The sequence below is a fragment of the Leuciscus leuciscus genome (genome assembly GCF_965113295.1).
Source record: "Leuciscus leuciscus genome assembly, chromosome: 10".
Lineage (NCBI taxonomy): Eukaryota > Metazoa > Chordata > Actinopteri > Cypriniformes > Leuciscidae > Leuciscus > Leuciscus leuciscus.
This window is the reverse complement of record NC_138734.1, coordinates 35926464-35953505: the sequence shown is the minus strand read 5'-3', so window position 1 is coordinate 35953505 and position 27042 is coordinate 35926464. Positions and strand designations below refer to the sequence as shown.

The window sequence follows — 27042 nt, the reverse complement described above, 5'->3', positions numbered from 1 at the left end:
GACATATTATCTGTTGCAAACTGCATTCCTGAGTAACTAAATAATGGCTGCATGCCTCATAGTCCTTAGCAGCATAACATCGCAGATCCTGATCTCCAGCAGCAGGACTGAGCAGGCAGTGCAGTGACGTCATTGGTCTCGTCGTTTGTCTGCCTGTCCGATAGGAGGCGCCACACGCTTCCTCAAATACACTTGTTCATCGAAAGGAAGTCAGATCGAGAGTGTGTTGCAGGTCCTTTGGCGGAATCCCTGATCAGTGATTCGGATTCATCTCTATTATACACAATTTTCATCTAGAAATAATCTTAGTATTTACTGATCTCGTGCAGAGATGACAAATTAATCCATTTATCGCGATATCAAGCAGCAGGAATATAACCGAAGATTACGCAGGTAAGATGGGCTACACAACAATTCAGTGCTTTCATAACAATAGTTTGACAAATATCACAAGTATTAGACGTTATTTTAACTGTAGACCACAGACATGGTTGTTTTATTAAAATAATAGTTGAGTAGATGCAGGATTTGCTGTGCAACCAAAACTCAATTTTGTCTTGCGCGGCGCGATATTATGTAAATTTTGATTGTTTATTATGATTTATAAAACTGCAATTCATTTAGAAGAAACCAAATGTCGGCGTGGGCGCAGAACGCTGGGGGCAGAAGACCACCACCAAATCATAGTGGAGGAAGGTATGTGAGGAACTTACAGGCTTTGTTTCAAAACACTGAGAGCTGCCTCCTTCTGGGCTAGAAGTCTTTTGACTATTTATGTTTGCAACATTTGGAGAGTTAATATAATTTAATAAGTGCTTTCTAGCTTGGCAACTCTCTAGGTTTTAACACACAGCCTACGTTTTACATTTCTGATGTTATGTTAATTATAATCATGTTGATTTACTACATGGAGTGTCCTAAATCCTCTCAGATCTTTTCGAAGAACACCATATCCTATGAGGGAGGACAGAAAAGATGACCTTCCACAATCTGAGAGGTGACTAAAATAGTGTTATTTGTAATGTCTATAAATCCCTTATATTAGATTCTTTTGTGAGCGATTCAATACTGATCTGAACTCCATCTAAACTCCTTTCCCCCCACAATCATACCTCAATTTTCAGTTTTGAAAACTTAGAAGAAGAGATTGACTACTCTGGCACAGCAGACTATGAGCATTCACCGCATCAGTCAACGGGTATTCTTTTTCATATAATGTTTTTTCATTAAAGAACTTGATTTCGCACTTCTACTGTTGTTTCCGTCGTGAAAAATCTTTTCTGAGCGTCTTTGTTTGTATCAGCTGTTTCCCCTGAAGAATACGAGGCATCAGTTCAACGCACTGCCATATATGAGAAGTTTGTGCATCAGCTACATGGAGAAGGTGCTAGACAGCCTGCAGACTGTGTCGTCCTGTCTGTGAATAACCAGAATGTGTGAGTATATACCTCAAGTAGCAGTAAAATTCTCTCGCATTATTATTGTGTGAAATTTGCTTCGTTTATGTATTAAATGGAAATGCAATTTGCAAACTTTTTTTCCCAGAGTTAGCACACGAAAATATGGGAATGTTTACCCATTCTGTGCAATTTTAGTTTTCTGAAAAGTCTCTGTTGTGTGAATGGTCTTTGTTATTGTCAGATGTTAGACAGATGGGATTTGTCAGGATTAAGATTAGTATCAGGAGCCACCCTTGAATTCTGATGGATATGCTATTATTTAAATAATTTATGAGAAATTAAATGAAAATTAAATATGCCTTTAAAAAAATAAAAAAATCCAGTATTCTAAATGTTCATTATTAGGCAAAAATGTGTCCACTATTTAGGGTGTGTTCACACTTGTAGTTCGGTTTGTTTTGTCCGGACCAAAAAAAGTTAACATTTATTCCTGGTCCGCTTAGCGTTCAGACTGGCACTTTAACACCGAACCTAGGTATATGTTCACAACCTGATTGGTCGGCGTTTATTACGTATATTTCGCGACGGAACTTAACGAAAATCCAAAACAATGCTGTGTGCTGGGATAAATGCGCTCGTTGTATGTGTGTAGCTACATTTGATGGTATTTTGACCAGCTGAGAACTCGTGAAGAGCTTGTAAAATGTGTAAAGGAGTCAAAATAGCGGCAGGAATCCCTCCGTCACACACACAAACGAAGATCTTCTGCGAGAAGACACTGTTCTGAAGCCTGTCCTGAACTGTGATGGGCAACATCGCGACTATGACAAGATAAAACAGGTGTGCGTGAGCATTCTGTCCTTTTTAGGGTCGCATCTTGTGACATCATGTCCCATTTTTGGTCTGTTTACATGTCTGGTCCGTGTTGCATTCATATTTAATTCCAACCACACAAGAGTTTGTTTGCAAGCGGTCTCGGTCTGCTTGTTTGGTGCGCACCAGGATTCGGATGGTACCGTAAATAAACCACACTAACAGAGCAATCGCACCAGGGTACGTTTTAATCGACCCAAACATGCCAAGTGTGAACACCCTTTTTCTTTACAATTCACTTTCAGTCTCCTTAAAAATTGATACATAAAAAAAATCCACTAATATCACTATTTTACACTGCTATTCCAGTGGACAAAAAACAAATAAGATAATCAATGAAAATCTTTGAGCATAACATTTTGCCAAACTCTAGAAATTGTCTCCAAAAAGAGGTTAATTTAATAATAAATAAATAAGTTTTTGTATGTTGTGTAAATTATATTTATCCAGCAAACCAAACACTAATGTTTACACCCTGTGGTCTCACAAAAAATCAAAAACAACCCCCCCCCCCCCCCCAACAAACAAATTTATATATGACTTCTGAATCCTAATCTCAAAGCTGCGGAAACACATGGTGGTACAAACCTTGCATCATTTTATGGTACCACTGCGTCATGTGATGCATTCAATTTAAAAAGAAAGACTAAGGTGGTCTTTAGAGCCCTGCCCTAAAAACTGAAGTAAGAATATGCTTTTATGCTGCTGTTAAACTTTTTGATAAAATTTTTCCATTCTAAATGTTCTATTTCACATTTCTAAAAGAGGGTAATAATAAAAAGACATTTAAAATATTCTCATAATTTTTTTTATATATATATATACACACACACACTCACCTAAAGGATTATTAGGAACACCATACTAATACTGTGTTTGACCCCCTTTCGCCTTCAGAACTGCCTTAATTCTACGTGGCATTGATTCAACAAGGTGCTGAAAGCATTCTTTAGAAATGTTGGCCCATATTGATAGGATAGCATCTTGCAGTTGATGGAGATCATCCAGGGCACGAAGCTCCCGTTCCACCACATCCCAAAGATGCTCTATTGGGTTGAGATCTGGTGACTGTGGGGGCCATTTTAGTACAGTGAACTCATTGTCATGTTCAAGAAACCAATTTGAAATGATTCGAGCTTTGTGACATGGTGCATTATCCTGCTGGAAGTAGCCATCAGAGGATGGGTACATGGTGGTCATAAAGGGATGGACATGGTCAGAAACAATGCTCAGGTAGGCCGTGGCATTTAAACGATGCCCAATTGGCACTAAGGGGCCTAAAGTGTGCCAAGAAAACATCCCCCACACCATTACACCACCACCACCAGCCTGCACAGTGGTAACAAGGCATGATGGATCCATGTTCTCATTCTGTTTATGCCAAATTCTGACTCTACCATCTGAATGTCTCAACAGAAATCGAGACTCATCCGACCAGGCAACATTTTTCCAGTCTTCAACTGTCCAATTTTGGTGAGCTCGTGCAAATTGTAGCCTCTTTTTCCTATTTGTAGTGGAGATGAGTGGTACCCGGTGGGGTCTTCTGCTGTTGTAGCCCATCCGCCTCAAGGTTTGTGCGTGTTGTGGCTTCACAAATGCTTTGCTGCATACCTCGGTTGTAACGAGTGGTTATTTCAGTCAAAGTTGCTCTTCTATCAGCTTGAATCAGTCGGCTTGGTTGTGCGTGAAAATCCCAGTAACTGAGCAGATTGTGAAATACTCAGACCGGCCCGTCTGGCACCAACAACCATGCCACGCTCAAAATTGCTTAAATCACCTTTCTTTCCCATTCTGACATTCAGTTTGGAGTTCAGGAGATTGTCTTGACCAGGACCACACCCCTAAATGCATTGAAGCAACTGCCATGTGATTGGTTGATTAGATAATTGCATTAATGAGAAATTGAACAGGTGTTCCTAATAATCCTTTAGGTGAGTGTGTGTGTGTGTATATGTGTATATATATATATATATAAATATAAATATAAATATAGCAGGGAGAATTTGTTTTTATTTGCATATGACTGAATTATTCGTGTACATTTTCAGTCTCCTAAACAAACTTTCACATTTTTCATGAAAGAATAAATATGTCCAGACAATCCTTGTTCATTTGACATAATACAAAGGAGCTTCTTTGAGAAGTGGTGATATTCAAAATGTTCAGTAATCAAGCCATATTCATATCAAGTAATTAGACAAAAACTCAAACGTTCTACTAACAAAAGGGCAAATACATCTTTAAACATGGAGGTTTTTAATTTACATTACATAACATGCATATTTCTGTTTTTAATAATCTACTGTTATTGAAAAAAAATAGAAAGTCCCATTTAAGTGATCTGATTAATATTTCTTGACATAAATGTGTTGATAGAAATATTTCAAATTTGAATCAAACCAATTTTACAATATTTGAACACTAGTCATTTAGTTGTGTAAATTTGTGTAAAATTATGATAGTAGTATGTAACTTTTATGTTAATATTTAAACAACATTTTTCACTTATTTTGATGTCTTTTGGGATTTTTTTTTTTTTTCTCTCAAAGAAGACTAATGCCACACACAAAAGCATTTATTCAGCTAAAACAAATGAAACAACCTTATCTTATTTTCTAATGTTTAATACACCTTTATAATGTCTAATGTTTAATACACTTTTATAATGCTAAACAGATTTGTGTTGGTTTATTCATTATTCATTAAATCTCTACCCTTTCATTACTGCATATATAAGCTAGGCCACACTCAACAACCTCACATTTCCTCACGTCATGCCCTGAAGCATGGTTCTCAATAACCAGATCTCTTCTTCTTCTTTCAAAGGGATTACCCCAAATCGATAGGCCAGTGTTTGCAGGAACGTGGCCTCTCGGTGGAAATGCTTTACCTGCAGGTGGAATCAGGCCTGACCCGGGCCCTCCAAGATGTCCGCTCCGACGGTTCCCCCTTATGTATTCTTGTCGAGCAGACTAATGTAACACTCTCCTCGTGCACAGTAATCATATTTTCAGAGTCCCTCAAAAGTAAGTTCTGACTCCCACAATTTATCTCCCAATAAAACCACTTAAATGTACTTCAAACAATAGTTAAATAACCTTATATAATAGCTACAGAGAAAATACCCTAGACTTGGTGGTGGGCATTTTTTTTAGTATGAACTAGTATGATCATTTAGTCCTGTGATTGCACCAAAAAGACATGCATTGATATATTCAAAAAATATACTGTAACTTTCAGAACAGCCCAAAAAGATAATTCATTTATATGAACTGCAAAATGTGTTGATGTCATTTCAATGTAATGCAAAACTTTACAAAAAAAGCTGTTTGTGTATCTTGTGGCAGTTAAAACTAAATTGCATACACACAAACCGGATCTTAGTTATAAAATAGTTGTGGAAATTTTTTTAATTTTTTTTATTTTTTTAATAACCTTAGGGAAAAGAAAAAAAATATTTCCCTCTAAAAATTTATTTTATTTTATTTTTTTATATAAAGTCCTTTGTTTTGATGAAAAACATTATTCACAATGCCCCAAATTAAACCATACAATAGCTTGTAGTTTTGCCCCGGTTTTACACTCTTTTTTTTTTTTTCACAAACATAATTCATAAGATAATTTTGAATGGTCCAAATAAATTAAGCATACATTCTTTACAAAAAAAATGACATTATTATAACAGGTTTGGGTACAAATATTTTACCAATCAACAGTTTTTAAATCTTTAAATTGCACCATTAAAACCAAGCAATAATTCATCAATGTAGTGTTAGACACACATATGTAAAAACCATCTAAACAATCACAACAACACCACATTAAAATAGTTGAAATGCCCTTAATTCTGATTTTATAATTAATGCCCACCACTTGATTTAAAAAAAAAAACACTGTTAATAATATATAATGTATTTCAGATGTTTCATATTATTTTTATTATTAATGTTTTTTATTTATATTTCTATAAAACCTCACCTTGCTGGTAAGTTCTCTGAAGGCTGGTATACACTTTTTTTTAACACATTTTGAAACACTAGGCATCATACACTCACCAACTTTGGTTACAGAGAAAAACGAAACGACTGAGGATCACACACTACCAGACTTACAAATCTTTTCGAACACAACAGAATATTTATGACAAATAAAAACAATATGTGTTCTAAAACCTGCTCAAAATCTCAAACATGTTTGACATCCTCCGAATGGGCTAAAAAAACGGCCAATGTAGAGCATTCCAGCTTTTACGCTAAATATTATCAAAATTGTTACACTGTTTTACCCTCACTTCAATATTGACTCTACTAAAGCGCAGATCCATCCTTTTAAATGCGTGAACTGAATTGTTGAATTTTCCCAGTGAAGGAATTCGTTATTGCTGAATGTCAAAACTGAATGAAATTGTGAACAAGACCAATGATCAAAAGTCTAAAAGATTTATCTCATGCACATTGCTTCCTCATATTACATACAGTACATTTGGTCCAAAACAACTTTTAAAAGCAATCTTATATAAACTTCTAATCTGTTAAATGTCCCTTACTAAAAACTTACAAGCGTGCTCATGAACGAGTCCTTTTTTGCGCATACTGAATTGAATGTGGTAATTGGGTTAAGCAGTGGTTGCCAGATTGCAGCATGTTGCTGATGAGGTAGAAGTCTTGTGCGCACTGCTTAGACTGCAGCGGCTCACACTGAGCGCCATATGTAACCCCCCTCCCTCCTCTGGCTGACCCTTCCTCTGCCTCTCTGCAGTTCATCGAAACATGCCCAAAGAACAGGCCATGGAGTTTGTGATTGTGGAGTTCAGGCGCTTGAGCGGTTCGCGGCGTGTGCTGGACCCCACGGAGGCCGCGGCACGGGCGGCTGAGCTGACGGAGGACTACCTGGAGCGTGGCAAGCTGGAGCGCCACACTGTTCCCTCTGCCACCCGCCACCTGCTCTTTCTCCTGGCCGAAGGTCTGCACCTGTACCCAGAGGAGCTCAGCACACTGGCGGAGTATCTTCAAAACCGCCAGGACCATCTGCGAGGTGAACATGCTTCCATGTCCTGGCCTAGTTACTTTCATATTCATATTGTGTTGTCTTTATAAGTGTGTAATTATTATCATGTTGCTCTTAATTTGCACATTATTATTGAATCACCTTAAACTAGATGCATTTATGAATGATCAAGTTCAATGCACGTTTTAATTTACAATTTATAATAATACACAATTTATTTCATTTTAATTTTTTTTAAATGTAGAATATTTACTATGGAGGTTTTGAAGCATTTCTGTTAATCCACCAAGCATGGACTGTCAATGATGATATATCGGTCTGTCACTAGCACTTTATTTAAAATATGAATATTTAAAATAAATAATTAAATTACATGTAAATAATTGTATTTATATAATTAATTTACTTCTGGTCTTATTAGTTTAATTTTGTCTAATTGTTTAACTTGTATATTAAATTAATAAAATGATATATAATTAAAAAAATATATATATATGTGTATATTACAATTTTATTTATTTAACATTTAAAATATGAATTATTCATATAATACATTTTATATTTTAAATAATGTATAATTATAAATATTTGACGAGGAAGAATATTTCTTCCTCGTTTTCCATATTCCCTTGGCTCCACGCACTTGAAGAAAAATTACTTTTTTGGTCAATTTAGTGCACAAAATTGTTTCTAATTTCTTCTAGTTTTTATAAATATTTGACTTAATTAAATAATAAATTATATTATTAAATAATTATTATAATAATCAGAGCCAAAATAAAATAAAGACCACAGCCAATCTATAAAATTGCATTGTGTATGCATTAGGGCTGTCAACGAATATTCTAAATTCGAATATATATTCGAATAGTTTTAAAAAACAGAAATTCGAACGTGAAAATGAATATTCGAATGTGAATTTCGAATATGGAAAAACACGCCCGCGGAAGCAGAGGCGCGGCTGTCTGCTTTGCGAGTGGGCGCGCGCGCTGCCTGAAGCCTTGTTTATACTTTCGCCTGTCTCCGCAGCGCGAGTCTCCGCAGACTGCGCGCGCACCTCCCCCAAACGGACGAGGCGTTTATACTCGACGCGCTCGCCGTTGTACTATTCTTTGAAACGATAGGGGGCGATTCGCGCTCGTGCGGACGCGTCGAGTATAAACAAGACTTGAGGGACAGACAGGTCACACGAGTCGCACTGTCTAGCACAGCGTCACTGCTGAAAGTTGACAGTGCACTAAAAGACAATGGAATAAATTGCAGTCAGTTTTTCCTTTTTTTAATACAAGCACCAATAATGTAAGTAGCCTTTTTCTTTTTTAATAGCACTTTATTTTTTATGAACCTCAGGGTAAAAGTTCTTTGTTGTCACATTTCTCGGAATTGTGTGCCTCATTTTATTTAACGTTAAACAGAAAAGTTCCATGTTTACCACAGCACAGCTCGCTCGGAGCGTTCAATGTCGGTTCTATACTGTAAAACTTCAATTAATGTTAATACATTTGTTTCAATCACTGAATGAAGCCTGCTATATTTGGGACAAGAGTCGCGACCTTAAATTGCTTGCACAAAACTCTTGATCAGCACTCAACATGTGCTTATTGTTGTTCATTTAAACCGTTATGAGCAGAGAGAGAGAGAGAGAGAGAGAGAGAGAGAGAGAGAGAGAGAGAGAGAGAGAGAGAGAGAGAGAGAGAGAGAGAGAGAGAGAGAGAGAGAGAGAGAGAGAGAGAGAGAGAGAGAGAGAGAGAGAGAGAGAGAGAGAGAGAGAGAGAGAGAGAGAGAGAGAGAGAGCCTGCGAGTGAGCGAGACTGAGGTCTGCGGTCTTGGCCATTAGTTTATTTACTTGGTTTTGTGTTGGTAATACATTGTCAAATATGTTTAAACTTAAATTAACTACCTATACAAGTTATGTATGTCTCTTTGTATTAATTTGTCCTGTTATTGACGTAATGCGCGTCATTGAAAAAATGCGCAACCAGATGTTCGAATAGTTCGAATATTCGTGTGTTTTTTAGAGGGAATATTCGAACGTCATTTTTGAGCAATTTTGACAGCCCTAGTATGCATTGTATTTATTTCTGAATAGAAACATCTCTTTATTACTTATTTGTTCTTTCTTCCTCAGTATCTTCTGCTGAAGTTGACAGTGAGGTTGCTCCTGTGATCAACAGCCTGCCTCCAGGGTTAGGAAAGCCTCCACCACTTCTGCCTGCTGGTTCTGGTCCACCACCAAGAGAGCAGACAAACCCACCCTCAGGGTCAGGAGATGCACCCCCAGGACATCACATGGGATTGCAAGGTTTGTTTTTAGGGCACAGGATGAAATACAGTGCTAAAATATATATATATATATATATACTGGATTTTTTTTCTTACTTAAAATACAAAATCATACATTAATTTGTTGAACCTGTTTGTGATACTTGTTTGATATTTGAGTACAGTATTCTCTCTGTTTCCAGGCTCATATCCTAAGACGAAACCACCTCCTTTGCTTTCAATGCATAATCTAAAGCCACCTTCCCACAGACCAACTGCCCCCCACAGTCTTTTACCCTCTCGGGCCCCTTCAGTCTCTCACGGCCCTTCGTTTAATCTCCAGCCATCTAGAGGGCCAATAGCCACTCACAGTCTTGACAAACCACAACCTCTCTTAGGCCCAGCATCTATACATTGGCCCTCTCCCACCCGTGCCCCTTTGCTTGACACTCCGCCTCTTGGTTTCCAGTCCTCTAGAGGACTATTGCAGCATCCGGGCTCTCATGCATTGCATAAGACGCCTCTTATCTGTGGACCCCCACCGCAGAATGGACCCCGTGGTCCTAGAGTACCGCCACCTTCACTCAGGAGCCTTCATATGGGAGCCCCAACAGGTCAGCACTTTCTCATGTTCTCAAGTCTTTTTAGAGCACTATTGGTGTGGAAGGATCTGTCACTAATTTTTCTGATTTTTCTTTTCTTTTGGTTCCTTTTTTTTTTTTTTACCAGGTTTAGGTCCGCGGCCGCCACGACGCCTGCTCCCTTGATTCTCTCAGGACACCCAATTAAATCATAGGCCAGTGTTGTCACATGGGACAGTTCTTACATTTTGAACTTAAGCAGTTTGTGATACTTGTGTGAAGTTGAAGTTTGTTTCATTTTTTTATTTTAGGAACCTGCCTTTTGTGTTTCTTCCAGGATCCCATGAGATGTTTAAATATGTACCGATATGGAAAAAGCCACAGTGGTGTTCTCTTTATTTCCACAGGTGTAAACTAATTTCTTAGAATAAATCTGAAATATTTCAGTGACATAAGTTGAGTTTTCTGAATGTGTTTAACGGTTCTATCCTCTGTACAATGATTGGATGTATTTCAAATACAATTTTTGTATGAGGCAGTGATATAAGGCTATTTAGAATTTAGATGAACGGTAGATGAGTCTTGACTTCTTGGGGCCATATTCACAAAAACATCTTTTCATCTTAAGATAATTATAAAAAACATAGAAAATTTTCATTAAAAAAAATGTCTTAACCATTTACTGCATGATTTTTTTTTTTTATATATTGTTTTGTATTTTAAGAAAAGAGATAAGAATATATATATTTGAAATGCATTGTTTTTAAGATTTAAGATCGGCCTGATCATGTACATTTTGACTGGTCAAAAATTCCATTCAATTCCATGTTTCTCAGTACAAATTCACTCCAATTTCTAATTCAATTGTGCCATCTGACTGCAATTTTCAGGTCATGCCACATATTTTTTTATTGGACTGAAGTCATTTATTCTTTGGAACATTGTTCGACTGACAAAGGGGTCGCTGCTCTGAACAGGTCTTTGGCTGACTAATACAGGCACCCCTTGTGGATTTTGGCTCAATCTTTTTTTGTTTCTCTTGCTTAAGAAACACCAGAGCAAGATGCTGCCATCACCATGCTTGACAGTAAGGATAATGTTATCGTGCAGGAACAAATCATTTAGACCAATTGTTTTAACTGGTTCAATTGATTGAATTGAAAAGATCTCAAAATAATCGTTAATTTGTACATACATTTTTCACATATGCACAGAAAACTTATAGTGTACATGTCATACGGACCACATTTGTTATACTTCTCTTTTATGGTGTTTTTTATTTATTGTGGAGCTCGATAGCCCCTTTCACTTTACTTATTTTGAAAAAATGGTCAAGATATTATTAAAAAAAAGTTCCACTGAAGAAACAAATATAGATTTCATCATAATTTCGAACAACATGAGGGTGAGTAAATAATGATTACGTTTTTGGTGAATTATTTCTTTTAACAAACATGCATAAAAACAGGTCTGACTTAAATATGGCATTAAAACAACCTGATAATTTCCTCAGTATTATATGATGGTAAGGTTAAAAACTTTATCACAATCCTATTCCACAAACCTATCCATAATACTATCCACAAACATGGGTTTGTCTTCAAGTGGGTGATTTAACTAAGAGGGCATATTAACTCTTCTCTCATGAACTCCTTTGAACTGTTGATAGATCCTAATGATAGACTCCCCTTGATCCCGACTCCAAGAGTTTTCTACTAGCCAACATAAGACATGACATTAGAAGGAAATAATGTTTTGGAAAAATGTGTAAAGTAGGGTCAATTTATAAACCTAAAGAGGGGTAGAAAGACATAGTTAAATTATGGAAGCCCATTTCTGCCACATAAATAAAAGAAAGGTCATTCTTTGGTAGATCATAATTATGACAAAAAAAATTGAAATAACAAGATAAGTCATAATTTATTAAATAAAATAGAAAAAAGTCATAATTATAATAGTCATAATAATTATAACATAAAAGTTGAACTTGACAAAGAAAAAAAAAATTATGAGGGAAAAAAAAAGAGAATTATTATACGATTGTCATAAATCATAATTATGATTTACCAAAACGTGACTTTTTTCTTCTTCTCTTATTTAGTGAAAATGGCTTCCATAATCAGTCAACAGTAAATTCCACAACTGACAATTACGTGGAACTGAATAATAGTCAGAAATCCGTTCCCATACTAAACGGGAAAAGATCCAGCGTTAAGTAAACGGTGACTACGTTTGTCAGTATCATTATTTTGCCTCGGACATCTCATTTCACGTGAGAACGTCAAACAGATTTGGAACAAAATGAGGGTAAGTAAATTATAACAGAATTGACATTTCTGGCTAAACTGTCCTTTTAAATAAGGGGAGATTAATCGAATCCTGATCATATTAAAATGTAATATAAGTGTTTGATATTGTGTTTTTGCAGTATTTAAGACTGTTTAATCACCACAGAGAAAAAACTGAAGCAGTAAAACACGAGGCTAATCTGAGTGTAAGCTCATTTAAACCAATAGAGAGCGCTGTAGACCTACAAAACATACATTTAACACAGCAGTTTAATGTTTAATTTAGGGTTCTGTATATCAAACTTCAAAACAGCGCTTGTTTTTATATTACAGAAATTTGCTTCTCAGAGTAAGGCTATATTTGGTTATATTTTATTTGAATATTTCATTTGAAAGGAGAAACACTGAAATGCAGCATTTAATACGATTTAAACACAAAATGAACACTACAAATTGTTTTGCTCTCATTGCTAGCGCGAATTTATTTCCTCTCAATAACAGTAAATATAATTTCCTCACGCAAAATGAACCATTGGGAGATAAATCGAAGGCTTGCTGAGTGTAGCTACTTGTTCCTAGTGCAATTTCATAATAATAAGAATCGGCATTTGTGTTAGTTTGTGCACATCCTTTAAAATTGGGCGAGACATTATTGCATTCAGACGACGTAATGTTTGTATTTGAGGACAAAGTTAAACTTAAATTACAAACCAAATGTACAAATAAGACTAGATATTCCAAAGACATAATTCATGGTTGAATAGTAAATGCCACTCAAATGAGAATTATGTCAAAATAATTATTTTATTAACGTTTTATTGTCTTTTTTTTTCAGAGCAACTCAAACAATAAATGGATGGATTTTTCCTCTCAGAATTCTACTTCAAATACGTGCTAAGATTTCATATAGCATTAGGCCCTGCGTGAGAATGAAAGTAGTTGAGTAGGAATCTGTACATTCATATCTATGTATATACACTGCATGTATATCCTAATGGCACACACTGTCAGCAAATGTGTGTATGTCTTTAGTAGGGCATGTTTTACAGCTGTTTGTCTCTCCACTCTCTGATCACAGACACTCAACCGCAGCTGTGAAGTATCCATCACGTCTCAAAGTAATGGAGGCCCGGTTCTGCTTCATTTCACCAGCTGGGAGGTGTTGATTGGGCCTTTTTTGGGTAAGCGAGCAAAAAACAGCTCCACTAAAGCTGATAAATGCAATAGGAGACGGAAGGATTACCAGTCAAACGGACTGAAACCAGCTTTCGCCCTATAACGGAAGTGCAGACATGCCTCATTTGTGTCTCACGACATGCGATTCAGTTACTGTAACTGTAATTCCGCAATCACACAGAATCACTTTTTTTCCCCCATTGAGACACACACTTGCCATTCCCGCACAACTGGATATCAATCAAAATGTATCACTATGAATATTCTTGGCATTATTGTGTTAGAATTCACAGACACCCAGGTCGTCTCTAAACGCAATGTGCTTCTTTGTTAGGACAGCGCCACACTGAGCTCCTGTATGCTGCTGTGAGTGAGATCTTCATTAGAAACCTTGAGCCCTTCACCAGGATCTGTGCCAGGTACTTGGTCTAACAGCCAAACATGTTGATAATTAAACCCCTGTAATCGAGAGGTGTTATCACAACAATTAACAGCAAAAATGTGAAGGTATGAACGAGTGTCTCAGAACGTGTGGCTTTGTATGCACTCCCTGCCCTTGTTATTCTATTGCAAATGTTTTACATTCACATGAATCCTTCAGCTATTTATTTAAGCGCCGGAGTATCCGTGCATTTTCGTTTTGAGTGTACATTTTGTGCAGTATTCCTCTATCAAACCATCTTGGGAGGGATTTGATGTGGGGGGAACATGCACAAAAACATAATTTCTCTTCCCGTCTTTTTTCCTGAAAGCACATTTGTCTCTCTCCTACTTTCCCTAATTCTCCAGACGTGTTCCAATCGTTCTCTTTTTCCCCCTCTCCCTCCCCAATGTTGGCTGCCTCTGCCCTCGTTCCTAGGCATCAGCTGAAGACCCAGCAAGGCCCCCATACACAATGAGCTTTAATTGGGTTAAGTTTGTCCGCCACAGATAACATTTCTCTTTCTGTGGAGAATAAAACAAATTGCTGGCACTAATGGCACTGTTTAATGTAGCTCTTTTTATTATGGATGGAGGAAATTAGGAGGAGACTCCCAACAGAGAGCTGATGTCGTGGGAGTGAGTGCATTGTTGCAGCTCATCAGAAAAGCGTTTTTGCTTGGGCCTCCTCGTCGCCGTTGCCTGTCTCTCTCTCGCTAAGCCCTTTCATGTGCCCTTTTGAAAACACGGCCCGCGCACCTAAAAATGTAAGCGTTTAACAGTGTATGTAGCCTGTGCGATCTGATGAGATCGGGTCCCCGCGTTTGACGCCATGTGTTCCGAACCTGTTCTCCGTCCGCTGTTTTTTATGCTTTAATGCCCTAAGTCCATAAAGCTGGTGTTTCTTTGTGTAAGTCTGGGGCAAGAGCCAGGGAAACGGGGGCTGGAGGGGGGCTTGTTATTGAGGTTTTGGCACAAGACGCGGTAAGCCTAAAAGCCTGAAATTTGTTCTGCATTGCTTTCGTTTCTGAAGAGGGTCCCCTTTTTCAAGTCAGACGTCTCACTGCAGCAAGCTAATGGGATGCGAGGACAGATGCACACCCTGGCATTTAACATGCCAACACCTGAGAGTGTTTGGAAGACAATCAGCAGTAAAAATGTAATGTTCAATCTGGATTTTTATGGTGGCTAATCAGGACTGATGAAGTAGAGGGTACATTAAAGTGCAGCCGAGCGGTCAGCCCCAATCTGCGTTCCTGCTCTGCACCTCTCCCTCGTGTGCCCGTGTGCACTCGGCATCAGCATGGCTGTCTGGGTCCGGGGTCACTGTAACAAACAAAACGTGCTGTTTTAAGCGCCGCGCTGTCCTTATATGGACAATTAGTGCTGTATGGTGGCATATTTTAGCAATCCTATATTTTGCTGATGTACACGTTGAGACAATTAAAAGCTTCTGGCAGTGCTTTCCTGCCATTTTTTGCTTCCATAATAGATTCTATCAGGTCAGGTCACCGTAGCACGGTCCCGAAAGTAAAACCCGAATCGAAGGAAAGCTAATAAAATGGTACTTTTTTTCTTCTTTTTTTTGGCCCCGCTTCAGATCCATTAGCTTTGAACGCATTTGTATTTTAGCCTCCTTGTACGGATTGACATAAATGACACTGCAAGAGTGTGCCTCTCCTGTACTTTGTTAACGAGACAAAAGAGTGTTGGCTTTGCAGTATTTAAATCAGTTATGTCTAATTATTTCATACAAAAATAGCCTATCTAGGGCAAAGCCAATGAGATGTAACATTGTCTGTGGAGGGGGGACCTGGAGGAGTTGGCGTGAGTTCAGCTGAACAGAACAGAACACAGAGAATACGCTGTAGGCAACATAAATATAACATGAACTCTCCAGGCTTGTGACAGTACAATGGGGGAGTGTTTAAGGGTGCTTTCTGAGGCCGCACTGTCCAATGGATGACAGTCGCATAAGAATAGATGCATACCTAGGTACGGTGAGAGAGGAGACGGATGAGAGAAAGGACAAAACGCTGTTGAGTTATTGCTAAATTTTGAATAATCGTCACATGAATAATGTAAGGGCATCAATCTACCACCATCCCTGCTGCGTGAAGGAAAATACTAGCCAATACCGAGACCGTTTGAATTCAGTTAGCGGTGAAATGAAGTGTTGCAAAGGCCTCCGTCCTTGTAATATCCAATGTGAGGTTTTGTTCCTCCTCTAAACGTTCAGTATTTTTCGAAGCGCATGCAACCATCCAAGCTCAAAAAATTATTTGCCACTCATTAAAATCATCCTAAAATAGCAACGGTGTCTATTCCAAGCAGGACCACCGCATTTGCCGTTCACACCTCTTTTTCTCCAGCGTCTTAATTAATTTCATCCACATGTCTTGTAAGTCTTATTCTGAACTGTTCATTGTGGCACAAGAAAAATGCAAATCCGTAAAAAGATGACAGAGGGTGTAATCGTGTGCTGTGTGATTTCACAATGCCACTCTTTCAAACCATTCATGTCTCAGCTGTCCTTGACCCTTAAGGAGCTTGTAATGTGGGCTATTTTCCTCCTTTGAATTTATCAGAGAAAAAGGGACCACTGCGGTGAGCTTTCGCCCCTTCGTGTCAGCGGCCTCTCTCTCTGGGACACCAGAAGCACATTTAAAAGCGGTCTCCAGGCGTGCGCTTAGACGAGACAAGAGGGGCCCCGGTCCTCCGCGGGGGGTCAATTTTAAAGGCCGCTCCGTGGCTCCGCGGGGTGCCCGGCTCAATCTGCAGGACATCCCGCTGACCGAGACAGGGTGCCCAACATGTTATCCATGACAACGGCCGAGCAGCTCCGGCGCACCGCGTGTGATTTTGACCATTTCTTAGGTTGATTTTTGCACAAATGATCCTATTTCTGCACACGCAGACAGCCAGACAAACGCTATGGGGACTGAAAATACTGTCGAAAACACCTAATCCTGCCAAAAAGAATGCAACAAAAATCCTAGAAAAAGGGGTTTAAAGTGAATTAAACATATCCAATTATAACAATTAGAAAAATACAACACATCTGATAATACCAAACATTACTCTCATATGCAGATCTTTTCCAAAAAATAAAATGTTGCAAAGGTTAAGACTAACAATTACAAATCTGTCATCATTTACTCACCTTCTTGTTGATTCAAACCTGTTTGACTTTTATTTCTTCAGTCACTATTCACTTTCATAGTATGGGAAAAATAAGGTGCACTGGAAGTGAATGGTGACTGATTCTGTCAGACCTTAACATACAGCCTAACATCTCCTTTTGTGTTCCACTGAAGAAAGAAAGTCAAACGGGTTTGGAACAACGTGAGGGTGAGTAAATGATGACACTGTTTTCATTTTGATTGAGCCGAACTATCTCTTTAAATCCTAAATCTTGCCCTTTTAAACGCAGATAAACGTTTTCAAAGACGACGTAGGATTGTTAAATGTTCAAAACAAGCCCCACAAATAGTCAAAATGTCATCGTATCCAATCGACAGTTAAACGCTGGAGTGAACCCGAGACGATGGCACGAGTACAAGGAGCGCAAAAAGCGAATCCAGTCCGTCTTTTTTCTTGCACGCTGCAGAGTTTCCTCGAAGCTCCGTGTTTTGGCCCCGATCCGTGCTCCAAGTTAAGCTGTAGTTTCCATGGCTGACCATGGTTTGGTGCTGTTGGCTCTCTCTGTCTGCTCAACCCAGGCTGTGCGGAGCTCCCTGCGGGATCAGAGCGCTCCCCCGCCGGGACCCTACTCTCACATCCTCCTGCTGGGACACGGCTACATTTCCAGCCAAGCCTGGCTTTATTATGTGTGTCTGCGCTGCAGCCCCGCCAGCAGTCGGATCGGGAGGCGGAGGGAAGACCAGAGTCAGGACAAAGAAAAAGGGAGAGAGAGGCTAGCGACTAGAAATATTTACGGTTTTTAGGACGATAAACAAAAAGAAGAAAAATCCCCTCAGGTAAAAATGCTGCGTAAAATGCCATTGAGAGTGGCACCTTCGGAAAAATAACAGCGAAGGAGGGCGGTTCGGCGGGATCACAACGAAAAGAGACAGTTGCGACAACTGCTAAAAGGAGGAAAAACATTGCGAATCAATTCTGAAACATCCTCGAAGTGGGTTTACCATATTATCGGCAAGTATTGGCACCTCTCGCTTCTGATCAGGTGTAATTTGGGCACGCTCCGCTTCTTGAAACTCTGAGCGCGCGTGCCCGCTCCATCGTCAGCGTCTGCCGTTACGGAGGAACAAAAGAGCGTTCGCTTCTCGAGCACGGGAAAAGCCGCAAGTTATCCGTTAAATCTACAGGTTGGAGAAGTTTAATCATTGGAATATCCATTTCCTCTGCCGTACTCTCCCTTCCTTTGAACGCTTCTGGACTAGCGAGACCGAAGTTGCCGCATTGCAACAGGCAAAGTGAAGAAATCTCCCAAGTATCAGCGCGTGACCTGTCAATATTTCTTGGAGAGGACAAGACATCAGTTAAAGAAAGTAAAATATTGCCCTTATCACGGAGATGTCTAGACGCAAGCAGGCCAAACCGCGCTCCGTTAAAGGTAAGCGTTTTACGAGAGGGAACGACTCACATGGCCAATGAGATTTCATGAGTAAAACTGGCGGGGATTGTGAAAGTCACTGATTTAATGTTTTTGCTTTTGATAGTGACATTTTGTTTATAGACTTTAAGTATGCTTTTTTTCCACATAGAAAAATGAAACTTTAACATATTGATGCCAGGTGCCAGCAGGTCTTGTGGTTGGCAGTGCAAGTGCCTCTTATAGGAACGATGCTGTAGAAATAGTGCTCGAGTTTGTTTTAGGCTTAATAATGTTAGTAGAAGTAGTATTTATGAATTGGTTTAATGTGTATTCAATTATATGTATTTTTAGAATTAAACAATGTATATCATTCATAGTCATAAGCATTATAATGTAATGCTTTTTTATTTTTTAAATAAATGTATAAATAATATTTGTTAAATGTAAAAATATGAATTTTTATTAATACTACTACTACTGATAATAAAATAGACAGTAAGTTCAATATATTCCAATTTTGTCCTCTCTGTGGAAATCATTTTAGACACCCCCTTCTCAGTCTGTAGTGGTATTGTGAATGGAATCTGATTCTCTATAGATCTCAGCTTGGTGTTTTTTCCCCTTTCTTTGCTGTTTATTGTCTCAGTTTATTCCTGGTTGTGACTTTGACATGGCAGAATCATTCAGACACAGTCTCATCTTATTCACGCCCCTCCTACAAGACTCAACACTCACAGGCAGGTGAATTTAGGAGCAATAAGGCCTGCTGCTATTTTGCCTTGTCCATCAGCAATGTGTGGCAGATATTGTGCTGCCGGTCGAGATATCACTTGGCACCCTCACCCCAATAGAAACCAGATGGGCTTTCGGGTGGCCATGTGGCCCATATTAGTACCCCCTCCCCCAAATAATAACCAGTTTTTTGTTTTAATTAACGGCCGCAATCTGCAGAGGTTCATCAGGAGAGAAAAAAACATGGTCATAAGTTTACGCAGAGCGCAAGTGGATAATATTCATGGCTGTTAAAGTGAAAATAAAACATGTTAAGAATAAGTTATTGTCATATATATTTAACATTATCAGAGCCTGCTGGGTGCAGATCAATCCTAAACAATGTTGTTGAGTTGTTTTGGAGAGAAAGCAGCCTTTTCGACCCTGTAATCAATAACGTAATCTTTATTTTGACAAGCTTTTATTTTTCACATGCGCAGTGATAGAGAAATATTGTATTTAAATATGGATCATCTTCCCCACAAGCATTAACTGATATATTTTATTTTATTTATTTATTTTTTCCCTAGGCATTTTCAAGTCAAATGTTTGGTTGTATTGCAACAAACACTATTGCAGTTTTCTATCAAGTATGCATTGGCCTGCTGCAGCACAGAGGTTTGGGGGGTAAACAGTGATTGTATTGACTCAGCGATGCACGTCAATCAGAGGCCAATTAAATATGTAACCAAGGCTCGCTCTGTCCCTATCTCAGCCCAGCACCTTTAGCTTTGATTGCTATGCACTGAGATTAGAAGGGCACCAACAATATGTCTGAGTGTGGTATGCACAAAATCATTCATGTTTTATGTTCCGGTGTCTAGTGTATTGGCTCGCTCATGCAGAGGTTAAGCTTGTTTGTCATTAATTTCTGCTTTGATATGTGCAAATCTGCAGGTGTTACGGCTGTCGGAAACATATGCAGGCACATAGAGCAGGGGGTTCCTCAAGAAAGCGTTGCCCATTGTTAGACACGTTAGACCGGGGATTATTTTCCAGCAAAGAAGTCGTGCTCTCAACATCACATCACATTACATTAGAAACTGTGATTGTCAGTGTTACTCGCTCACGCAAGAGCGAGAGAGAGATTATTTAGAGAGGAAAAAGACAGCGAGCGTTCATCAGAGGGGGAGAGGGAGCTGCGCTTATCAAAATATTATTTCTCCCAATTAATCCCTTTTTAATGTGTGTCTATGCACTGAGTGTTCAGCTGTGGCATTCCTGTTTCATATCTCCACCGTCCCCTTGAGTGTTTCATGCATTATGTAGCGATGATTATTACTTAATTACACATTAATAAATCCCCTTCATTTGCAGGACATTAAGAGGGGGATGAATGCACACGACAGGAAGGGAGACAGAGAGGGCACTTATTTCCATTTTTTCACTGTTGTTTACAGTCAGTCGAATCAGATTGGACCTTTTATTCTAAGAAAGGGAGAAAACGTTTGAGTAATGCTTGTCTGAAGCTGGCTGAGAATGAAATCTAATGGCATTATTCCCCTCTCTGCCCACTGACATCAGGGGTATGTGTGGATGGGTTGAAATGTAAAAAAATGTCTTTCAGGAATGCATTCAGATCTTGCTGTAGAATATGCATCCTTTAGCAAGGGTTTTCATTGGGAGTTGTGTATTACTCGGTGTTTTGAATGTACATTTTCAGATGTGCTATGAGGGACTGTGGGAATGAAGAGATTTTTGCAGGGACAACTAGATGGCAAATAATCAATAAAAAAATTAGTCATTTAATTTCCTAGTCATTTCGTAGTTTTCTTTATAAAAGATTTGAAGTTGCGTATTTTTCTGACTTTAAAAAAACACTGCTGTGGTTTTCTGTTGTGTGATTTCAGAGGTAATATTTGAAACTGTCATCTTCCGGAAGAACTGTGTTACATGTTTGAGAATAAGAAAAGAGACAATGAAGCTGTAATGTGCTGTGTTGATCTTTTTTTGGTGTGTGTTTGTGTAACGGCACAGATCTCATCTCTTTGCTCTCCTTCCTTTCTGGCACCATCTGGTTTTAACATTAAATGGCTTTTTTTTATGTCACCTAGGCTTTTGGCAACGGTGTGGAAGTTTCATTGGTCAGTGGGCTGTTGTAAAATGTTGAAGTGAGTTACCATAGGGCTGCAGAGCCACAAATGAAGAGATCAGGGAACGAGAACCCCCAGCGTTCTTATGCATCCCGGTTGTGTGTTTTTCATTTCAGGCTTTTAGTTGTGAGCTGTGTGTTTTTTTTTTTTTTTTGCACCTTATCACTCTATTGCATCTGGTACACATTTTCAAATGATGGTTCGTAGAGAATATTAGATTACATTTATTTTTAGTCATTATGTCCATTCACTTTTCTATTGTAGTGACTGAAACATGTTTTGTTTAATATTTTCCTAAATCTGTGTTTAACTAAGCATTCTTTTAGTGATTTTGTATTGTTTTTGTTTCTAAAATATTAAAATAATCTTCTGACATTGAGAAGGTGTTTGTTTCACTTCCAGGCAGTTTATGTGTGGATAGAAAATGAAGTATTTATTTTGAGTGTCTGTGTGTTTGACCGTTAGAGGGTGTGATTTTGAGGTAATGGGAGATGAACCACAAAATTGATTTTTATGCTCTTGCTTTTTTTTGTTTTCATTGACTTCACAGCATGAACAATTAGTTAAACAACTCTAAAAGTATTTCATCAGAACCTGGAAAAAAAATGTAATTGCGCACAGTTTGACAGCAGCTGAGGTCTCTTTTAATGGCTGTATTTGAATGTTGATGCAACTGGTATAATGATAATAAGAGGCAAAACGTTTTTTCTTCCGCTTTTTAACATTCTTTTTAAGTCCAATAGTTATACCTTGCTCTATCTTGAAGCAGTGACACCTATTGGTGTGGAGATCGTGGCGTAATTCGTCTGGTCTGTGATGGGAGGAAAAGGCGGATGGGTTTGGATGTGGGTTTCTCCCTGGTGGGCAGTGTGTCTGCCAATGACAACTCCTTATCAGCAGCCTGCCTGCTAGTTTTGTGGGGAAGAATCTGTCTTAATGTAAGAGCTCATTCGTAGGCTCTGCCATTGTACCGGCTTAGCCACATGCTTTATCAGAAGGCCTGGGCTCAGTGGCCCGGAACCGGAGCTCGCTGCGGACCCGCTCCATGCCACGCTTCACTTCTAAAGAGAAGGCGTCGCTCTGACGCTCGCTGTTATTAATTCTGTTTGTGTGGTTGGCATTCCCTGCGCCCCCCTCTTCCTTCCCCACCAAGCCTGCCAGCCAAGGCTCCCCTGTCAGGCCTTCCCGGAGGATCGCGGCCGTTCTAAGATGCTGCGCTCTGGAACCCGGATTGGGCTGCTGCAGAGGGCAGATTAAAACGTGCTGGAACAACGCGCAGAGAAAGTGTCTCTCAAAGCTGCTCGTACCCATGTAGATTAAACATGGCAGCCATTTTCACTTAGTCCACCGAGAGCGTCAGAGACTTTAGTCTAGAAAGCACGTTGCGGTACATCTTGAAAGTATTATTTTACATTTACGAAAAATTAAGTTTGGTGACCTAGAATAGGAATTTGAGCGACGTTTCACATAGTAAGGCAAACTGTGGACGTTATGACCCACTCTGGGTTACACTACCTACTAAATTCAAAAGTTTAAAATCAGTTTAATACTTTTACTCTGCAAGGATGCATTCAATAAATTAAATGTGACAGTAAAGACATTTATAATGTTACAAAAGATACATTTTTTTCAAATAAATGCTGTTCTTTTTATTTCTATCAAAGAATTCTGAAAGAAATGTATCACCATTACCAACAAATTTTTAAAACATTGATAATAAGTGTTTTTTTTGAGCAACAGATCAGCATATGTGAATGATTTCTGAAGGATCATGTGACACTGAAGACTGGAGTAATGGCTGCTGAAAATTCAGCGTTGCCATTACAGGGATAAACCGTTTTAAAATATAATACAATAAAATAGAAAACAGTTATTAAATTGTATATAGAAAATAATACTGTTTTCCTAGATTTTTGATTAAATAAATGCAGCCTGGTTGGACAAAAGAGATTTCTTTCAAAAACATTAAATGTTAATCTTACCGACTATGTCAAAAGTTAGAAGTGTTTGTCTGTGGGTAATTGGCTTTTCCTGATATTAAAAGATGCATTAACGCTCTCCTCTCTTCTCTTTCTCCTCTCCGAGTGTCTGCTCCACGACCCTGCCCGTCTCACTGGGCTGTACATTAAACATAAGGAAAGGGGGCAATTAAGCCCACTCTCTACACCTGGCTGATGCATATATTTATTGGCCTGTTTCCCTGCTGGACAGTCTTCGGGCCCTGGTCTGAGCTTTTTAAGGGTGGTGATTGAAGGGCTGCAGAGGTCATTAATGAGGAGTACTGGTGCTGGTTTGACCCCTGCTGCACCCCCCAGAGTCCCCTCTGACCCCTCACTAGGTCATCTGGCCTCCTATGGCAAAGCGCTCGGGGAGCCGTCCGAGACCAGTGAAGGACTGGTATAGCTGGAGGTGAAATGTTCCTGTGTGTGTGTGTACGTATGCATGTGCCCACGCACAGAGAAATCTCTTGAACGCTTGTGGCTCTCTCCAGAGCAGAACCTATCGATTTCACAAGGCCTAAAAAAGTTTTCTAGCAGCAAGAACAAAACCGCTAAAACAAAGACATGCTTGCAGAGTTGAGCAGCCTTGCCCTTTCAAACACATGGAGTTTGACTCTGCAAAACTGAACTTTTGAGTAATTTGCAGAGTTTATCCGATGTCAAAACGTCTGGCTGAACCTTGTTTCAGATCTTCCAGACAATTACGTCGGTGAATAAAGAGGCGTAATTGATTTGGCAGAAAGATAAAAGACTACTGCGACCCTTCACTTATCAATTAAAGTAACTAGTTTTAAAAATACAGACAGGACTAACAATAGTGAAGCGGTGCTTGTCAGTCTGCTTTTTCGTCACGGACAGATTATGTGTGCGAACCACAGGTCTCTGTGTTGGGTTAGTAATGCCTTGATAAATTGATTTTAAGGCGTGAAGCTTCCTCGCTTTATCCTGAGGCTAGTCTGGAGCCTAGCATAGAAGCCTTTTTGGCTTAGACAGAATTAGCCCCTCATTGTAAAAGACTCTCAGTTCTGCTAGCCCGCCTGACCCCAGAGAAAGACGAGCCCTTGATCCTGGAGTCAGATGTGTTTTTCCTTATTTTTCTTCATTTAATTCCCCGTCAAACAGCAAGCCCCCCCTCCCCTCCCGCAAAGTCGGGGATAATAACCCGTGCAAACAGCGGGGCTATGCTGAAGAAACAATTAAAGTCGCTCTCCATTCGAGAGCGCTCGCACACACATACGCTCACAAAGGGAGAATAAAGGGGAGGGGACACTGGAAAAGAGCGTAATAATGACATTTACAAAACAGCCGTTCTTCTACGATGTGTTCATTTGTTGGTTAAAAGTCAGGTTTTTCCATTGTGTGCAGTTCAGTTTGCATGTGTGCTTTTTTGGAGGGCTGCTCCTGTATTCAAGAAGTTCCCAGAGGAACCGAAGAAGGCAAAGAGTGATTATTACTCTCGCCTTCTCTCTGTTCACCTCATCTCACCTCACTTCTCACCCTTCTGCCTAACTAAACATATTAAATTGTATTATTCATACAAGTTATATACAATGTGATATAATATACAAGCAAAGCCATGCAGGTAAATTGAGTTCTCAAAAAATACTTTTTTTATACTTTTATATTTTAAATATAAGGCCTTTTCTGTTATATTGCAAATAGTATAATTCTTGGGGGGTTATGGCGCAGCGGTTACCAATAATTAATGGCCCTTTTTTGTCAAAAAAGAGATGTACTGAGAGAAGGTGGTGTAAGAAATGGGATGAATCAGACTCGGACCTGCATCACTGTTTGCATCACCCACTGCACCAGCTCTGACATGCTTGTTATTTTCCCTAAAAAATCTGTGCTTTAGATGGTTTGCTTGAGTATGTGAGAGTTTTCTGGTACTTATCTGTGAGTGTTGTGTAGTAGTCGTACGATATATCGCCAAGGCCGATATATTGGCCAATATTTGGTATTTTTAAAATGTTGCTGATGTTTCCGTAGCAGGACTTTTATTTTGACGTTATTACATAGAACTGTTAAACAAAGTAAACAGAATCAAAAAAAGTATTATAGTGTTTGCGTTTATATTGTTAGTAATAAAAAGGCAAACATTATAATACTTTCACATTTACCGTCAGCATTCAGTAAATATGCATTTGTATCACTTAAACAAATCTTTGGATATCTAATAAACATTTAATTTCACAAACCTTGCAGACTTTGTTGAATACAGCTCTTCTGAAGTGTGCATTTGTAAACTGCATGAACGCGTATACACTGTGTATTCACTCAAATTATTTATAATTATTTTTAAATGTTAAGGTAAATAAATATAAAAAAAAAAATATTGCCTTTTATCGCCCATTGGCCACCCTGCTCTCTAAGATATCGGGCATCAGTATCTCCCATCAAATAATCAGTAACGGTCAACCACTATTGTTGTGTCAGGAGAGATGACTCTGGCCACATTAAAGGAGGTGTGTAGAACCAAGTCATCCACCTCTGTGGCAGCACATGTGTGGCGGACCTGCATTTCAGAGCAGCTGACGTGTGTGTTTGTGTTAGAGCATTGCCAGAGAGGCAGAATTTACTCAAACTGTGTCAAAACGCTCGCCATATCCAAACCAAATCAGTTAACCTTATGTTATATCTCGTCGGCTTAGTCCCCAGGTAAAGTTCTCCATGCTACAGCCACAGCGTGTATTTAATCATCCATCTGCTGGCACTCAGACGCGCGCGCGTGTGTACGATGTGGGCCGCTCTGATAGGTGCGTATCTATGTTGTTGTGATTGGAAATGATGGGAAAGGGAGTCTCTTTCAGCTACTGCAATACAAAAAAATAAATAAAATAAAAATCCAGGACCAAGAGAAGACCGCAGAAATTATTAACCATCCACACTCTCGTGCACTCAATTCTTCTTTATTCTCTCTTTCCTGCTCAGCTTCTCTCGCCTAATAAATGCTTCATGTCACCATCAAACAGGGCCCGACTTGCTCCAGGAGAGGCAGAGAGAGGGAGCGGAAAGAAAGAGAATTGGAGATCGCGGGGCGTGGGGGTTGTGTACAGTGGGGCCTTGGTGTTGATGGATGGATAGATGGATGGGTGGATGGACAGATGTTAAAAATGTAAAGTTTGGCCTGTTCTGAAGTGATGGACAGGGACAAGGGACCAGGCTGTCGATTTTTTTTTTTTCTTTATTTTTTTTTTCTATCTGGATATAGCTCGATCATTAAAATCCAATTCCATATATTTGCACCATAATACCTTGAGGCAAAGTGTAAAACGCAATACACATCGGTACTGACGTAGTCAATCCATAATTAGTTAGGAGGACGCTAAAGTCCAAGTCTATCACACTCATTCAGTGTTGTTTTATACCTTTTGTTATTGACAGTAACATAAGCAACATAAGTTACGTAATTAAATTACCGGGTAAGTGTTACTTTAACACTATAATATATATCAATTTTACAATATTTTTAATTAAATTGATTTTTTTTCCTGACAAATTCAATGAACAACATGTCCCATAATGTTGTCATGTGCCGTACTCTTTTACACTCTTGGTTACGAGTGATTTTGTAAAACTTAATTTAAAGTAAATCGACACCTTAGGGAGTAAG

At 39.0% G+C, this 27042-nt stretch overlaps 2 protein-coding genes and 1 long non-coding RNA gene across 10 annotated transcripts in view; 2 read left to right on the top strand and 1 right to left on the bottom strand.

Moving 5' to 3' along the window:
- Nucleotides 1-208: 208 nt before the first annotated feature.
- LOC309508023 (uncharacterized protein) lies at nucleotides 209-10801 on the top strand. Of its 3 annotated transcripts, none has more exons than XM_082182544.1 (11): nucleotides 209-393; nucleotides 628-696; nucleotides 932-997; nucleotides 1125-1198; nucleotides 1304-1436; nucleotides 3690-3746; nucleotides 5100-5299; nucleotides 7032-7307; nucleotides 9409-9582; nucleotides 9746-10156; nucleotides 10272-10801. In XM_082182544.1, exons 2-11 carry the CDS (start codon nucleotides 635-637, stop codon nucleotides 10307-10309), a joined length of 1491 nt encoding a protein of 496 aa, XP_082038670.1. In that variant the 5' UTR covers nucleotides 209-393; nucleotides 628-634; the 3' UTR covers nucleotides 10310-10801. The 3 variants fall into 3 exon arrangements, with proteins under 3 accessions (XP_082038670.1, XP_082038669.1, XP_082038671.1); XM_082182543.1 differs by having other exon boundaries at nucleotides 210-393; nucleotides 625-696; XM_082182545.1 differs by lacking the exon at nucleotides 3690-3746 and having other exon boundaries at nucleotides 212-393; nucleotides 625-696.
- A 1966-nt stretch (nucleotides 10802-12767) lies between these two features.
- Nucleotides 12768-17306, bottom strand: LOC309508142. Its single transcript, XR_014209415.1, has 2 exons — nucleotides 17171-17306; nucleotides 12768-16976 (listed from the first exon to the last, which is right to left on the bottom strand). It is a non-coding gene; the product is annotated as an uncharacterized lncRNA (long non-coding RNA).
- Nucleotides 17194-27042, top strand: part of znf423 (zinc finger protein 423) — a 158216-nt gene continuing 148367 nt past the window's right edge. For 3 of the 6 annotated variants that reach the window (XM_082182453.1, XM_082182449.1, XM_082182448.1), the window contains exon 1: nucleotides 17194-18583. In XM_082182453.1, coding sequence (XP_082038579.1) covers nucleotides 18544-18583 — 40 coding nt within the window. In that variant the 5' untranslated portion in view covers nucleotides 17194-18543. The remainder of the gene's footprint in view (nucleotides 18584-27042) is intronic. The other 3 variants (XM_082182450.1, XM_082182451.1, XM_082182452.1) reach the window with 3 other exon arrangements.

What these genes read in the sequence shown, in the direction of transcription:
- LOC309508023 (XM_082182544.1), top strand. Translation starts at nt 635, where the DNA reads ATGTCGGCGTGGGCGCAGAACGCTGGGGGCAGAAGACCACCACCAAAT. An exon ending in CCAAATCATAGTGGAGGAAG is followed by an intron (nt 697 to 931) that starts GTATGTGAGGAA and finishes AAATCCTCTCAG; the next exon opens with ATCTTTTCGAAGAACACCAT. An exon ending in GACCTTCCACAATCTGAGAG is followed by an intron (nt 998 to 1,124) that starts GTGACTAAAATA and finishes CTCAATTTTCAG; the next exon opens with TTTTGAAAACTTAGAAGAAG.